The sequence below is a fragment of the Myotis lucifugus genome, unplaced genomic scaffold, assembly GCF_000147115.1.
Source record: "Myotis lucifugus unplaced genomic scaffold, Myoluc2.0 scaffold_371, whole genome shotgun sequence".
Taxonomy (NCBI): Eukaryota; Metazoa; Chordata; class Mammalia; order Chiroptera; family Vespertilionidae; genus Myotis; species Myotis lucifugus.
In genome coordinates, this window is record NW_005871419.1 from 350,639 (window position 1) to 366,705 (window position 16,067).

Here is a 16,067-nt window from a genome sequence, read left to right on the forward strand (position 1 = left end):
TCCAAAAATTCGGTATCAGATGGTGTGTTGGCTGGGGATTTCTCCCCAAGTCAGTCAACCCTCTTCACGGCGAATGGTGAGTAGCCACGGATTCTGTCTCTTTTCTGTTTCTGGTACGATTTTGGAGGCAGAAGGCCGCCCACCAGTAACGTAAACTTGGCTGCCGTCTAAAAAGCGGACGTCTCTCTCTCACTGCTTCTTTTTTTAATATATTTTATTGATTTTTTACAGAGAGAAAGGGAAAGGGATAGAGAGTTAGAAACATCGATGAGAGAGAAACATCAATCAGCTGCCTCCTGTGTAGCTAGACAAGTGGAATGAAAAGTTAACCAGAAGAGGACGCTCTGCCAGGAAAAGGCGGGGGCCTGCAAGCGGGCCACGTCAGAACAAAGTCTTGCACGCAAGACTTATTGTTCAGAGGCAGAACTTTCCTTGAGGTGATAAATAGCCCATGAGGGCATGGAAAGTTTAAGGGAGGGTGCACTGCGGCAGGTGGTCTTTGAAACCCTTTGGTCTTTGTATAACATAGGAAATTAATAGTGTAGTGTATAACTTAGCTTAGATGATCTCATAGGCATGCCTGTTAATCATTGTCACTTGCTGTACTCCATTGTTATTTGCTGTGCTCCCCAAATAAAAGCCATGAGAGCTTTGGGGGCTTTGCTACACGCCTGAGGGAGCGGTAGCCCTCTGCTCTACTTCATCCTACACGCCAAGCTTGCCTCTGTCTCCGTTCACAAAGAACATCAGTACTCCTGCACACCCCCTACTAGGGATGTGCCCACAACTCTGGTACATGCCCTTGACTGGAATCGAACCTGGGACCCTTGAGTCCGCAGGCCGATGCTCTATCCACTGAGCCAAACCAGTTAGGGCTCTCACTGCTTCTTTCTGGATGAATTCTCCAGCGCCAAAACCAAAGCGGGCCTGGGTCAGTCAAGTAAAGGCCACTAGGGCGATTGCCGCTAGAAGAAAAGCCTCCCATGGAAGGGGAAACCGGTGCCGGGTCGATTAGAGCATTAGGCTTCTGCCAGTCGCAAGTCAAAGCCCGGCCATCGACCAATGGGTGCTTGGCTCTCTGCCCAGCTCCGAAGGTCAAAGAGGCAAGTCTCCCCCGGTCTGGGATTCTCGGATGTTCTTACTTAAGAACCACAGCGGAGGTGCTGGGAGCGAATCTCTCCATGGCGTGCAGACCGCCTCAATAGGGTTTTAACAACACATGTAATTAAATTCTGACCCGTCCAGGGGATGCATACAAGGTTTGGTCACCCAGCATCCCGGGTCCTCGCGGCTGTCTCAGACAGCTGGGAGAGAAACTGAGACACGGTTCCAAGAACAGCACGTTTCTGACCCACTGCATACGTCCACTCCCCTGGCCCAGATCCCACGCAGGTTTTAATTGGAGAATCATCTGCCTTTTCTTCTGCTTGCTGTCTCAGTCAGGTCAGATAGTATCCAGCCAAGACCGCTGCCTCCACGGTCCAGGACCCACTAAGCTTAAGATCCTAAGTCACCATTTGTGCAGGCCTTTATGGTAAGGGTCCTGGGAAAAAAATTCCTGGGCAAGAGTTAAGAAAGGAGAGCCAGCGAACTGTTTTCCACCCTGTAGAAGTTTTAGCCTTTTCAGAGAATGCAGCATTAGAGCCAGACAAGCTGTTATCTCATTCATTACTGGGTACCTCGCTTCTCGCCTTCATTGTGATTCTGTAAAACGGTCTCGCCCTCTCGGGAACATTCTAAAAAGTCTCATTTTCGCCAGATTTTATTTCCCAGTCCATTTGAAATTTGGAAAGGCTTTTGGTTAAGCCTACCAACATTACCACAGATTCAGAATTGGGACAACTAATTTTAAAGGACACATTGATCACTCAGGCTATCCCAGACATCAGGAAGTTGCAAGAATTGGCTATTGGTCCCAAGAGTACTTTAAAAATCTCCTGGAAGTTACCACCTCTGTGTTCTATAATAGAGACCAGAATGGGGAAAAAGGAGAAATGGGAAGCCAGGCTAAAGCCAAGGCTCTTAGTGCCACACTTAGGCAAGGCAAGGACCCGCAGTCAGAGCCCGGAGGCGAAGGGTCAGTCCCGTAGACAGGTTGGACTTATGTGCCAGAGTTGCCCAAGAGGCGTGGTGGACTCCTGAAGCCCTGCCCTGCCTGCCAAGGAAACCACTGGAAGTCGGACTGCCTGCCCCTGGAGACTGAGCTCCCTTGGGGCGGGGCTGACGACCAGTTGGCTCAACAGGACTGATGGGGCTCCGGGTCTCTCAATCAGGCTCCTCAGAGGACTGCCACCTCCACCCAGGAGCCCCGGGTAAGCCTGATAGTTGGGGGGCAAGGAAATTAATTTCCTGCTCGATGCGGGAGCCACCTTCCGTGTACTCCTCCCAAACCCTGGTAAACCATCCTCAGAGGCTGTAGCCATTACAGGCATGTCTGGGAAGCCAAGAAGGAGATCTTTTTCTCAGCCTTTAGGGCGCAGCTGGGGTACGTTGTTCCTTTCCCATGCCTTCCTGATCCTGCAAAAAGCCTCACATTCACAAATTTACACTTGCAAATTAGCTTCAGAATCTTAAAATGTTAACCCAGCAGACCACCTTTGGTTCTGAGTGACACACAGCCCTACACGGTGCAGAGGCAGAGAGCTTTCTATCTTCATAAAGATGGCGAAGAGCAAACCAAGCTAGCAGCCTAGGTACCTCGCAGTAAAGAGACGCTCAAGTTCAAACCCCGCCAGGTGCTCCTCCTGTCCACAAGCAGCTGGGCCCCGGCAAATTGGGATGTTCCCCGTCTTTAAACAGACCGATTCAAACATCCACATGAAACATGAACAGAAACACTCTCATACACAGTATTTACAGGTGCGCACAATCCACAGACACTCCGCGAAGCACTCCAGTAAAAGCAATGTCTCTCGTCCCAGGTTTGGGACTAGCCCTCCCCAGAACCATAGCATTTTCCAGTGGACCATTTTGGCCATGTGGCTCGCCCGATTGTCTTGCATTCTCCTTGTGTCATTTTCACCATTTTTCAAAGAAAAACCATCTCAGGGCCATTCTACAGCATCCATGAAGAGGTGGGCTCAGGCCAAGGGCCACCTAAAGTGAGGTGGGGCGCCTCCCCCTTGAACTAGCCTTTCCTCTACACGGGTACAGAAAAGTCGCAGGAGCACCCCTTAATTTATGAGAAGTGGCTCACCTTTCCAAAAGCCTTTGTGAGCCTTCCAAAAAGGCCGAGGGGGTTTTGTTATCCCTTTGATTAATGGTGGTTAATTTAGAGTAGTTAACAGGCTTTATTTACTAAATTTGAGACCTTCTATAGTGCAGAAAAAAATCAGGCGTTTTCTTTTTAAGGTTTGTGGGTCAAACTTATCCCAAATCTTTTTTTTTTTTTTGACTAGGAAATTCATTTTATTACAACAGCATTCACATCTGCAACAGAATAACCAAACCACCATCCATCCAGCAAAAAAGAAAGAAAAAAGCTGAGATTTAAGGACACTTGCTTCTTTTGAACTTCAGGAGCAGGAGCAGGTCGGTTCTCATAATGCTCCTGCCAATATCATGCAACAGGAGACGGAGACCAGGGAGACTGGGGAGTCGGGGGAGGTACCATGGGCCTTCAAGAACTTCTCCAGTTGTTTCATCTTCTTATCTCGGGCACAGTTTTCCCGGCGCCTTGCTGCCAGGCTCAGGAGCATGCTTTTCACCCTATTTTGGACACGGGGCTGTCCGAAAACAGTGATTTCAATTAAGCTCCCGGAGTTCACCTTTTCCACCGTCAGCAGGACCTGGTTCGTCCACTCTATTTCTGGAATCGTGACTCCATTTTTTGCCGAAGATGGGGTCAGCCAGACATGCCTCCAGGTAAAACACCAATCTACTCACACACATCTACTCACATGTACATTCACACATAAGCAACATCTGTCTTGGGCACTCACACTTCCTCCCCCAGGCATCATGGTTACACACATGCGTGAATGGGCCAATACACTGCACTCTTTTTTTTTTTTTTTTTTACATTTCATTCAGGATTTCTTTCTATGGCATATACATACATCAATTTTACATAATCGTTATCCTTTATTTGTCTTGTTTTATAACCTTTGTTTCATACTTAAAATCTTTTTTTTAATTAAATCTTTATTGTTCAGATTACATTTGTTTCTCTTTTTTTTTCCCATAACTCCCCTTCTCCAAGTTCCCGCCCCACCCTCCGCCCTCACTCCCCACCCACTGTCCTCATCCATAGGTGCACGATTTTTGTCCAGTCTCTTCCCGCATCTCCCATTCCCCTTTTCCCCCCAAGAATAGTCAGTCCATTCCCTTTCTGTGTCCCTGATTCATTGTAATCACCAGTTCATTCTGTACATCAGATTATTCACTTGATTCTTAGATTCACTTGTTGATAGATGCATGTTTGTTGTTCACAATTTGTATCTTTACCTTTTTCTTCTTCCTCTTCTTAAAGGATACCGTTCAGCATTTCGTATAATACTGGTTTAGTGGTGATGAACGCCTTTAGCTTTTCCTTATCTGTGAAGCTCTTTATCTGACCTTCAATTCTGAATGATAGCTTTGCTGGATAAAATAATCTTGGTTGTAGGTTCTTGGTATTCATCACTTTGAATATTTCTTGCCACTCCCTTCTGGCCTGCAAAGTTTCTGTTGAGAAATCAGCTGCCAGTCGTATGGGTATTCCCTTGTAGGTAATTGAGTCTCTTTCTCTTGCTGCTTTTAAGATTCTCTCTTTGTCTTTTGCTCTTGTCATTTTAAAGATGATGTGTCTTGGTGTGGTCCTCTTTGGATTCCTTTTGTTTGGGGTTCTCTGCGCTTCTTGGACCTGTAAGTCCATTTCTTTCACCAGGTGGGGGAAGTTTTCTGTCATTATTTCTTGAAATAGGTTTTCAATATCTTGCTGTCTCTCATCTTCTGGCACCCCTATTATTCTGATGTTTGTACGCTTGAAGCTGTCCCAGAGCTCCTTACACTATCTCTGTATTTTCGGATTCTTTTTTCATTTTGCTTTTCCGGTTGGGTGTTTTTTGCTTCTTCGCATTTCAAATCTTTGACTTGATTCTTGTGCTCCTCTGGTCTGCTATTGGGTGTCTGTATAATATTCTTTATTTCAGTCAGTGTATGCTTAATCTCTAGTTGGTTCTTTATCATAACATCGAGGGTCTCATTAGATTTCGTCAGGGTCTCATTACATTTCGTGAGGCTCTCATCAAGTTTATTGGCAGCTTGTAGCACATTATTGCAAGCCCTCAAAGTTGCATTTTTTAGCTCTATATCCTCCTTTTCTGTCATGTTTTCTTGTCTCCCCATTTTTTATGCTTTCTTGGTGCACCCCCTTGTGGTCTTTGTACGCAGGCTTGTTCTAGTTAAGCCTTGATTGTTGTAGTTAATACTAGAGGGATTTGACCACCAGGCCGACTGGCTGTAAGAATCACCTGTGTCTGCCGGGAAACCTTCTGTCCTCTGGAGAGGTGCTAATCTAGCCTTTGCCTGAGGCGATCTGGCAAATGGCTCTGCACAGGGCATGGGCGGGGCGGGTCGCAGGGGATCGACAGGGCGGGCAGAGGGAGCAGTTATGGCTGCTCTCAGCCCCGTTCCCAGAGGTTCTGCTTCTCAGAACCCCCACAACCACTGCAAACCTCGGAGAGAAAGCTGCCCTCCATTCCAACTGATGCCAGACAATCCTGCCTCTCCCATTTGAGTCTGAGTCCCTAGAGACTCGTCCGGAACTGGAGCTCAGAGTCTGAGACTCCCTCCTGATTGAAAACGACAACCGGGCCCTTAGCCACCAGCCCGCTTTGCGCGCGCACCTCGGTACCTTTGTATTTTCCACACTGCGCCTCCTCTGAGCCTCGGTATGCGTTGTCTTTCCTTCTAGTTTAAGAGTCTCTCCTCAGCCAGCCTTCCTGTGGTTCTGGGTGATGTCTGTTCCGTCTTTTAGTTGTATTTTTGAAATGGTTGATTGGGGCAGCAGTCGCCGGTGTTTACCTATGCCGCCATGTTGGTCCTCCCCAACTTATCACAATTCTTGAGGATACATCCTAATGGACTGTCTTTTTGTAGTGTAGAAAACGCTTCCCATTCGAAAAAAATATAAAAAAATAAAAAACGTGCAAGGATGCCTGCCATCTTTGTATAGGTGACCTACACAAGGTCGGTGTGCAGTCTCAGACAAGATGGACGGGTGGACTGCGCATTTACCACCACTTCAATCAGAAACACTGTCCTCTCAACCCCAAGGCTCTAGAAGGACTCAATATTCTAATAGGCCATCTATTCTAGAAGCCCAGGGAATGGAAGGACTATGAGGAAGGAGGGCCTTAGGAATCACTATAGTAACCAATTCGAAGGGGAACATTGACCAATCAGAGGGGATATCGGGACACTGGAACTGCAGCCTTCATAAGCCATGGGGAAAAGGGACTCAGTGGGACCCTTTTCCCACTCCCTATGTTTTCAGATGTGTTCTACATACTTTTTTTTTTTAACTTTTTTTTTAATATATTTTTTTAATCGATTTTTTCCAGAGAGGAAAGGAGAGAGATAGTCAGAAACATCTATCAGCTGCCTCCTGCACATCTACTGGGGATGTGCCCGCAACCTAGGCATGTGCCCTTGACTGGAATCGAACCCGGGACCTTTCAGTCCGCAGGCCGATGCTCTATTCACTGAGCCAAACCGGTTTCGGCTACATACTTTAAAAAAAAAAAAAATTCTATTACTATGTTTAAAAAACTTTAGCACGGTCCTAGCTGGTTTGGCTCAGTGGATAGAACATTGCCTGCAGACTGAAGGGTCGCTGGTTCAATTACGGTCAAGGGCACATGCCTGGGTTGTAGGCTCAATCCCCAGTAGGGGGCAGCTGATCAATGATTCTATCTCATCATTGATGTTTCTATCTCTCCCTCTCCTTTCCTCTCTACATTCAATAAAAATATTTTTTTAAAAATAACTTTAGCACGAAACACATTTATCAACGGTTACCATCTAGTTCACAAAATCACTGGGAAGGGGCAGCAGCTATATCTAAAATGAGTTGAAATACCAAGAGGCTGGGTGGTGGGGGACACAGCAGAGTCGCCCCTCCCAGGAAGTTCACATTCCTCCTCCATTTTCTCTCTTCTTTTGGGAACTCTAATTGTTCAGATGTCGGCTAATATTATTTCTGGAACTCTTATTATTCATCCCCTATTAGTTTTTTTCCCCCTCATAATTTCTATTTCTTTGACTTTCCTGTCTACAAAAGGATTTCATTAATTTTATTCTTCAGCTTTTCCACTAATTTTTTTATTTTTTGTTCTATTTTTTTTTAAATTTCCCATTTCTAATACAGTTAAAAATGAAAACCTTTAAAAGAAGTTAAAAATTGTTCGCCAATTCTGAAGGTGTGTTTCTCAGCCCTCCATCCAGGCCTATGTAACCCTGTTTTGTGGGTCATCCAGGGTTAGAACTGCTGTGTCTTCCTGATGAATGGACTAATCTGTATTTCTACTAATACTAATTTGCTTTAATGCCTGTTGTGATTGATATTTCCCCCGTTTTCATTTTTTTTTAATAAAGCATTTTGCTTTATTTTTTTTATTAAATCTTTATTGTTCAGATTATTTCATTTGTTCCTCTTTTTTCCCCCCATAACTCCCCTCCTTCCAGCTCCCACCCCACCCTCTGCCCTCATTCCCCGCCCACTGTCCTCATCCATAGGTGCACGATTTTTGTCCAGTCTCTTCCCGCATCTCCCACACCCCTTTTCCCCCCAGAATAGTCAGTCTATTCCCTTTCTATGTCCCTGATTCTATTATAATCACCAGTTCATTCTGTACATCAGGTTATTTATTCACTTGATTCTTAGATTCATCTGTTGATAGATGCATATTTGTTGTTCATAATTTGTATCTTTACCTTTTTCTTCTTCTTCCTCTTCTTAAAGGATACCTTTCAGCATTTCATATAATACTGGTTTGGTAGTGATGAACTCCTTTAACTTTTCCTTATCTGTGAAGCTCTTTATCTGACCTTCAATTCTGAATGATAGCTTTGCTGGATAAAGTAATCTTGGTTGTAGGTTCTTGCTATTCATCACTTTGAATATTTCCTGCCACTCCCTTCTGGCCTGCAAAGTTTCTGTTGAGAAATCAGCTGACAGTCATATGGGTACTCCCTTGTAGGTAACTGAGTTTCTTTCTCTTGCTGCTTTTAAGATTTTCTCTTTGTCTTTTGCTCTTGGCATTTTAATGATGATGTGTCTTGGTGTGGTACTCTTTGGATTCCTTTTGTTTGGGGTTCTCTGCGCTTCCTGGACCTGTAAATCTATTTCTTTCACCAGGTGGGAAGGTTTTCTGTCATTATTTCTTCAAATAGGTTTTCAATATCTTGCTCTCTCTCATCTTCTGGTACCCCTATAATTCTGATGTTGGTATGTTTGAAGCTGTCCCAGAGGCTCCTTACACTATCTTCGTATTTTTGGGTTCTTTTTTCATTTTGCTTTTCCGGTTGGGTGTTTCTCGCTTCTTCCCATTTCAAATCTTTGACTTGATTCTTGCGCTCCTCTGGTCTGCTGTTGGGAGTCTGTATAATATTCTTTATTTCAGTCAGTGTATGCTTACTTTCTAGATGGTCCTTTATCACACCATCGAGGGTCTCATTAGATTTCCTGTACATCTCATCAAGTTTATCAACAGACTCTAGAAGCCTCTTGAGAGACCTCAAAAGTGTGGTTCTGAACTCAATATCCTCCCTTGATAGTTTTGTCCTGTTTCTTTGTCTCCGCATTTTTTACGCTTTCTTGGTACACCCTCTAGTGGTCTTTGTGCGCAGTCTTGTTGTAGTTAAGCCTTGATTGTTGTAGTTAATACTAGAGGGATTTGACCTCCAGACCGACTGGCTGTGAGAATCAGCTGTGTGGAAAACTTCTGTCCTCTGGGGAGGTGCTAATCTAGCCTTTCCCTGAGGCGATCGGCAAATGGCTCTGCACAGGGCTTGGGTGGGGCGGGTCCCACGGGATCAACAGGGCGGAGGAGGGAGCAGTTATGGCTGCTCTCAGTCCGTCCCCAGGGGCTCTGCCTCTCTGTCCCAGCAACAGCTGCAAACCTCGGAGGGACCGAAGCCAGGCAGTCCTGCTTCTCCCGTTTGAGTCTGGTTCCCTAGAGACTCGCCCGGATCTGGAGCTCTGAGTCTGAGGCTCCCTCCAGATTGAAACAGACAACCACACCCTCAGCCACCAGCCCGCACCTCGCACTCCGCACCTTAGTATTTTACTTCAGCACTGCGCCTCCTCTGATTCTCGGTTCCTCCTGGTTGTAGAACTTCCATTCAGCCAGCCTTCCTGTGGTTCTGGATGATGTCCGTTCCGTCTTTTAGTTGTATTTTTGAAGTGGTTGTTCGAGGCAGCAAACTCTGGTGTTAACCTATGCCGCCATCTTGGTTTTTCTCCCCGTTTTCATTTTTAAATGCAGCTTGTGGACATCTAGTTGGAGCCTTCAGACTTGAGATGGCAGGAGCTTGCTGATGACTGAATAAAACCAGCATAAGATTAGTAGTACACAAAGGAATCCAATTAGGTACCAGGCGGTGTTTTTTAACATATCCCATGGATTAAATTCTTTTAAATTATCCAGCAGTTCTTTTGCCAGTTTTGCCCGAGATATAATTTCATCATGACTATTCTGAATGGCTTGCACATGTTTGTGTAGCTGCACTAGGTCTATACTGATATTATTATGATGCCATATTCCCTGTAGGTGCATCTTGATTTTATTCCAATCCCATAGAGAACTGTCATAGCGGGCTGAAGTCACACAAATATATATAAAAGCAGCATGGCATTGCAGCTGCTGTCTAATCTTGATACTTTCTAATTGATTACCTAGTCCTATCACTACAGCTTCCAAAGCATTTAGTTTTGTTTCTAGCCTTTTGTCTGTATCTTCTTGATCATGAAATGTAGCTGAGGTGTTCTGAGCCAATTTATTGACAAACTTTGCATTCTGGATGCTTTGGGTCAATGCAAGAGATGCAGTTACAGCAGATGCAGTGGCAGTAACTAGGGTAACAAGACCAAAAATAATAAGCCCCAAAGCACGCTTTTCCGGGGACAGCTGATTGTGTAATTCCTGCAATGCCTGAGGGCCTGCATCATGATACCATTTTCCTCTTATGTTGGTAGGAAGCATAATAAAAGAAGGCTGCTTTAAAATTAATATACCTTCATTCAGATTATGCCTGGAAACACAGCTGGTAAGGTTACAGTGTTGGCATTGGATAGCATAATGGGTGTCCAATCTGGTGATGTTCACATTTCCAGTTATCAATACATATGGGGACTGGACGCAGGCTCGTGAGCCATAGCAAGGGCTCGATGTACATGCTCCTTTAGTATTAGCTAAGGAAGAGCCAGTAAAATTAAGAAAGTCAAGGGCAGTGGCTAAACGCCATAGATCTTTCTGCAAACCTGTTTTCGTGGTCAGGGCGTTACCTACAAACCCTCCTGGTGACATAGGCTCGTGATGGGGATATTTAGCATCAAGCCTGTGGGACCAATCCAATACATACAAATCAGAGCCAGAAATATTATGTCTCATTGGTACAGGGTTGGCACAATCTTGCCATTGAGGAAATGCTCCCAGCTCAGTAGTGGTGCTATTAGGGCGGGAGGGGAGCAGGGGATGCTTATCAGACAGCCATCGGGTGGCCTTAGGAAATCCTAGTTTAGTAACTGTCTGAACATATTTTCCCATATCCCAAGAGTCTGCAATGTTAGCAATGTTTGTGCCTCCATAGGACGTCTTATTTTCTTGGCCAAGCTGCAAACATCCTGAAGTCCCCCTTTAGATAAACAAATAGGGAACTCCCCACTGGAGCCATTATAAGTATAATCACCTTGGGAAGAAGGAGTTATATGCTTGTTGGAGTCCCCCCCCCCCCGACCACATTAGTGTTGTTAGTAAACACTGGCACTGATTCTCCGGTCCAAGTAGCTGGATTGACCATAGGGGGGGTCTGGAACATAAGTCTAGTAAGTTTCTGCTGCAGCCATACCTACCTGGCAGCTGACAAGTGCCAGCATAGCAACAAAAAGGTTGGAGGGGGTTACCTGAACCCCCTGTTCTTTCGCCACGAGCATCGGTGGTCAGCTTCTTCAGTTGACCCCATGTGGGGACACTAGCTTCTCAGGTGGCCTTGGCCAACTGCCTTTTGCTTTTCTCCTTCTTCGGGGCCGGTGGCTGAGCTGGCATCATCACCGGAGGTGTGATCTTCAGCTTCCTGAAAGGCGGGATGAGCTGTTCTCCCAGGTCCATGGTTGTGACGCACTGCTCGCTCTGGCACCCAGATGGGGTTGGAAGCACCTTCTGGAAAGATACAAACATGGCCTCTTCCCCACATCATTGCTGGATCTGGCCCTCTCCACTGCCCTGTTTATAAATCCTCCCATCGTGCCATAAGGGCAGATGCCACGGCACCAGGACTTTGATGCCTCTTGGCTGCTGTGCGACCCTCATCGTCACAATTTAAAAAATTGCAAGTGTAAAGGGCATGATTTAACTGATTCTGTAGAGTAGGATAATACCCCTCTCCCCTTTCTGTTTTTATAATTGAGTCTTTAAGGTTCGATTAGCTCTTTCTACAACTGCCTGACCCTGGGGATTATAGGGAATTCCTGTTTTATGCATAATTTGGTATTGCTTGCAAAACTGTGGAAAGGAGGAGCTAGTATAGGCAGGTCCATTATCTGTTTGTATCTCTAGGGGCCGTCCCATGACTGGAAAAGCCACTAGGCAGTGGTTAATTGCATGCTTTGCACTTTCCCCTGTTTGGGGAGTAGCAAAAATGAAACATGAGCATGTGTCTGTAGAGACATGGACCCACCGAAATCTGCCAAATTCAGGCACATGAGTGACATCCATTTGCCAGATTTCTCAGGTTTAAGTCCTCGGGGATTTGCCCCCGATGCTGGCACAGGGAGGTGGATAACACACCGAGGTAACAATTTGGCGAACCTGCTCTCGGGAAACATGGAATTCCCTGCGTAAGGCAGAGGCATTTTGACGATGCAGGGCATGCGAGGCCTGTGCCATGGAGAATGGAGGGACCTCCTCTACTGAGGTGACAAGGCGATCTACTTCCTCATTACCTGCAGCCAAGGGACCCGGAAGGCCAGAATGGGGTCTAATATGGCCAATAAAACACGGAAACCGCCGTTTTAGAATAACTCTTTGCAAGGTGATAAACAGGTGGAATAGCTCTTCAGAGTTCGTATGCCCAATGGTAGCAGTTTCAATAACTGTAGCCATTCCAACTGCATAAGCACTGTCACTGTAGATGTTGTTAGGTTCAGAGGCAAAGTTTTCTAAAGCATAAATGAGAGCTTGGATTTCTATTCGTTGTGCAGAGGAGTAATTTGCCTGAATTACTCTAGAACTCTTTACACTATGAAATCCGGCTTTCCCTGAGCTGGACCCGTCAGTGACGGTTAGTACTTGAGGGAGAGGTTGCTGCTTAACTATTTTTGGAAAGATAAAAGTTGTAACAGACAAAAACTGTGAAATCTTATTAGCAGGATAATGATTTCCTGTTTGACCAGGATAGTTAGCAAGAGCTGTTTGCCAATTAATAGAGTATTGCCATAGCCAACTTTGCTGTGCCGTGGTAAATGGCACTGCAATGAGGGAAGGTTCTTGCCCTACTAACTGAACTAGTCTGTACCATGCTTTTGCTGAGTTGAGAAACTGAATCATGAAATGGTGTTAATACTTTGGTGGGAGAACGGGCCAGATGGAGCCATTCTATCACTCCTGGGTCCCGCCAAATGGCCGCGGGAGTGTGAGTAGTGGGGGAAATTAACACCGGACAGGGAGCAGTTAAATCGACTCTTGCAAGCTGAGCAGCTTGAAGGGCAGTTTCTACTTTGGTTAAAGCAGCACCAGCTTCAGCGGTTAATTGCCTGGGAGAAGATGGTGAGGAATCTCCTCGAAGAACATCAAAGGAGCTAAATCTACAGTAGTCAGTTTTAATGAGGGACGGATCCAATTAATGTTCCCGGGTAATTTTTGAAAATCATTTAAAATTACTAATGTATCCGTCCGAATTTGTAAGCTTGAGGACGCACAGTACGTTCTTCAATTAAACTGCCTAGATATTGAAAAGGAGAAATTTTCTGTACCTTTTCTGGTGCAATACACAGCCCCATGGTTAAGAGAGGGTGCTGTGAGTCTGCAAAAGCTTTATGAAGAGTGTCTACATTCTCAGGAGCCAGCAAGATGTCATCCATATAATGGATGGTGTGCGCCTGGGGGTGCTGCTGCCTTATGGGGTGGAGAGCTGCATCCGCAAAGTCCTGGCATAGCGTGGGACTGTTAGCCATTCCTTGTGGCAGCACTTCCCAGCAGTATCTCTTCGCCGGCTCCTGAAAGTTTATTGCAGGGACACTAAATACAAATCGTTTACAGTCATCTGGATGCAAAGGTATAGTGAAAAAACAACCCTATTTGGTTATAGATAAGAAAAACCCGGCTCAGCAAACCACTCTTCCCTCACGCCCGCGTTTCTTCAGCGAAAGGGCCCGTCCCCAGCCGGCGCGGTTGCTGGTTCCGAGCCTGGCACCCCGGCTTAAAGCCGCCCCGAAACGGCAAATTGGCCAGTGAGGGGAGAGGCGGGGCACCGAGACACCCTATGACGCCAAATGGGCCCACAGCTGCGAATGGGCCTGCCCAATGCAGGGCTGCAACATGAGACGCCACAGGGCATCGGGTGGAGCCCGCAGCGATTTGCACAGAGAGCACAGGTGCCACTGGTCCTCCGTAGGATATTTAAAGGAGAAAGATAAATTCCTTTTTCAGTTAGAGCGATATAGTTTACGCTTCCATTTGACCTGGCTTCTTACAGCGCCACATCAGAGAACATCTCCTACCGCTGCGCTTATTTAAGGTATCTTTGATCACGTAAATCCCTATATATTGACTAGTTTCACCGTCCAAGCACGTTCTAGAGCCGCGGGGTATTCTGGGTGCAGTATGCAAAACACCGGGCAGACGCAGCCCCGCCCCCCGCCGCATCCCTACGCTCCTCCCGGGCGGAGAAGGGCCGCTCTCGCCGGCGCTGCGACTCGCTGGTGTCAGCCGGGCAGCGGAGAGGCGGCCGGTGGCGGCCGGGAGGCGCCCTCGGGGGCCCGCGGGCCGGGAGGGCGCGACGCTGGGCGGTGAGTCGGAGCACGGGGCACGGGGCACACGGGGCCCCGGACCCAGCGGCGGCCCCGCACCCGCAGCCCAAACCCACACCCGCTCATCTACGTGCGCGACCGGCTCTTGCCCGCGCCCTTGGTCACGATGGCAGTCGCCTCCTCGCGGCTCTTCCCGCCCGCCTTCCGCCGTCTCCTCGGGTTCTTCGTGTTGCTCAGGTGACCGTGGCCCCGACCCCCGACTCTTCCCCGGCGGCCGGATGCACCCCCAGACTTGCCACCTCTGACCCCGCCCCCGCCCCCGCCCCGGACCGCCCGCCCCGTTCACTGGGGGTCTAGAGGCCGCCCAGCTCCCGGCCCCCTCCCGGCCCCTCACCCCGTGGGCGGCACCGAATCCCACTCCGGACCCCCGTCCCCTCCAGGCAGCGCCCGCGGCCTCCCCCTCCCCGAGGCCCAGTCCCCGAGGCCTGAGCCCCCGCCGGCCCTGCTGTGCCACGTGGGTCCTCAGCCCCGGGACGACCCCCTCCCCCCTCCTGCCCTCTCCAATGTGAGTTTCTAATAAAGTATGAGGTTCAGCATTACTTCCCGCGTGTGCATACCAGCTGTAGCATTTCTCTGTAATTTTCTGCTTCTGTCTTTTAGCCCCAAGATGTTCTTTGACCTTTGACCTGATCTTATGTCCTGAATGTGGGGCTCCCTTGGGGCCATATCTAGGCAAGGCCTTACCGGCCTTGGTGTCTTCTCCCAGTTCCAACCCCTGCTTTGCATTTATTTCCACTGGTCTCCGCCCCCCAGCCCCCCCCACACACACACTCCGGTGATGGGAGAGGTCACTCGAGCTTGGTTCCTGGGTCCCGTGTGGTCCTCACATGGCCCAGTCCTCTCTCCTCCCACACCAGACATGGGCATGTTGCAGTTAACTCCATAGATGCTCTCTGTAATCTGAAGCCCTTACACTTTTAGTCCAGGGGCCAACTCTCTCCCACCTGAGCAGGCTTTCATAGGACCCAACACGTGCTGCCATAAGGGGCTGCCCGAGCTTCCCTAGTTGTTCAGAACCTTTCACCTGATCTGTGTGTGAGAGACACGAGCAAGCCCTGGGAAGGCTCACAGGAGAACATGGCGACCAACGCAGGCCTGTTGCCCATCAGCAGCCACATGCCACTGCTGGTCCCATCCCAGCCGCCTGAAGGTTCAGTGTGGGCACAGTGAGTGGAAGCCGCAGCGCTTTCATGTATTTGCAGACCCCGCAGGCCGTCTGGAGGCTTCCCGACTGAACTGAGTCAGCATTTCTCTGCAGGTAGACTAGCCTCCTCAGAGGTCCTGTGCCCTCACCACCTGGTCTGCCTCTTACACATGGCAGTGTTTTCATTCCTGCTACGTCACTCCCCCAGCTAAGCCAGCCCCGTGACCGGGAGGGAATAAGGTCCCATTTTATGACACTAAGCGTTTTATGACACTAAGCTCTGATTTACAAGGCACCCCTTTAACTAACCCGAATCCAGTTCTGTTTGTTGGTGACAGAGGGAATTTCCAAGCTGGTTATGCTGTTCCTACCCAATAGGAACTACCTGGAAGGGGGAACCTCCCTGAGTCTCCATTAGCCCCATAACAGCTCCATGCTCTTACCAGAGCCCGCAAGTTATCAGAGAGACACATTGTTAATGTTTAGACTGAGGCTGGTGTGCCTGTGAGGTCATCCATGATTTTGGAGTGTTAGGGAAACAAAAGGGTGTTCTTATGTTTATAAGGACCCCCATAAAAATGGGCAACAATGCCCTGGCCAGTGTGGCTCGGTTGGATGTGGAGGACCCCTGCTCTTACCAGAGCCCGCAAGTTATCAGAGGGACACATTGTTAATGTTTAGACTGTCATGACC

General features: G+C 47.8%; 1 protein-coding gene and 1 long non-coding RNA gene across 2 annotated transcripts in view; both read left to right on the plus strand.

Annotated features, from left to right (window-relative positions):
- Positions 1-4,156, plus strand: LOC106699312. The gene is made up of 2 exons (XR_001350842.1): positions 1-76; positions 3,399-4,156. It is a non-coding gene; the product is annotated as an uncharacterized LOC106699312 (long non-coding RNA).
- A 9,537-nt stretch (positions 4,157-13,693) lies between these two features.
- Positions 13,694-16,067, plus strand: part of HSD17B3 (hydroxysteroid 17-beta dehydrogenase 3) — a 55,407-nt gene continuing 53,033 nt past the window's right edge. The window contains exons 1-2 of the mRNA XM_014466945.2: positions 13,694-13,811; positions 13,976-14,209. Of these exons, the coding sequence (XP_014322431.2) occupies positions 13,694-13,811; positions 13,976-14,209 (352 nt within the window). The remainder of the gene's footprint in view (positions 13,812-13,975; positions 14,210-16,067) is intronic.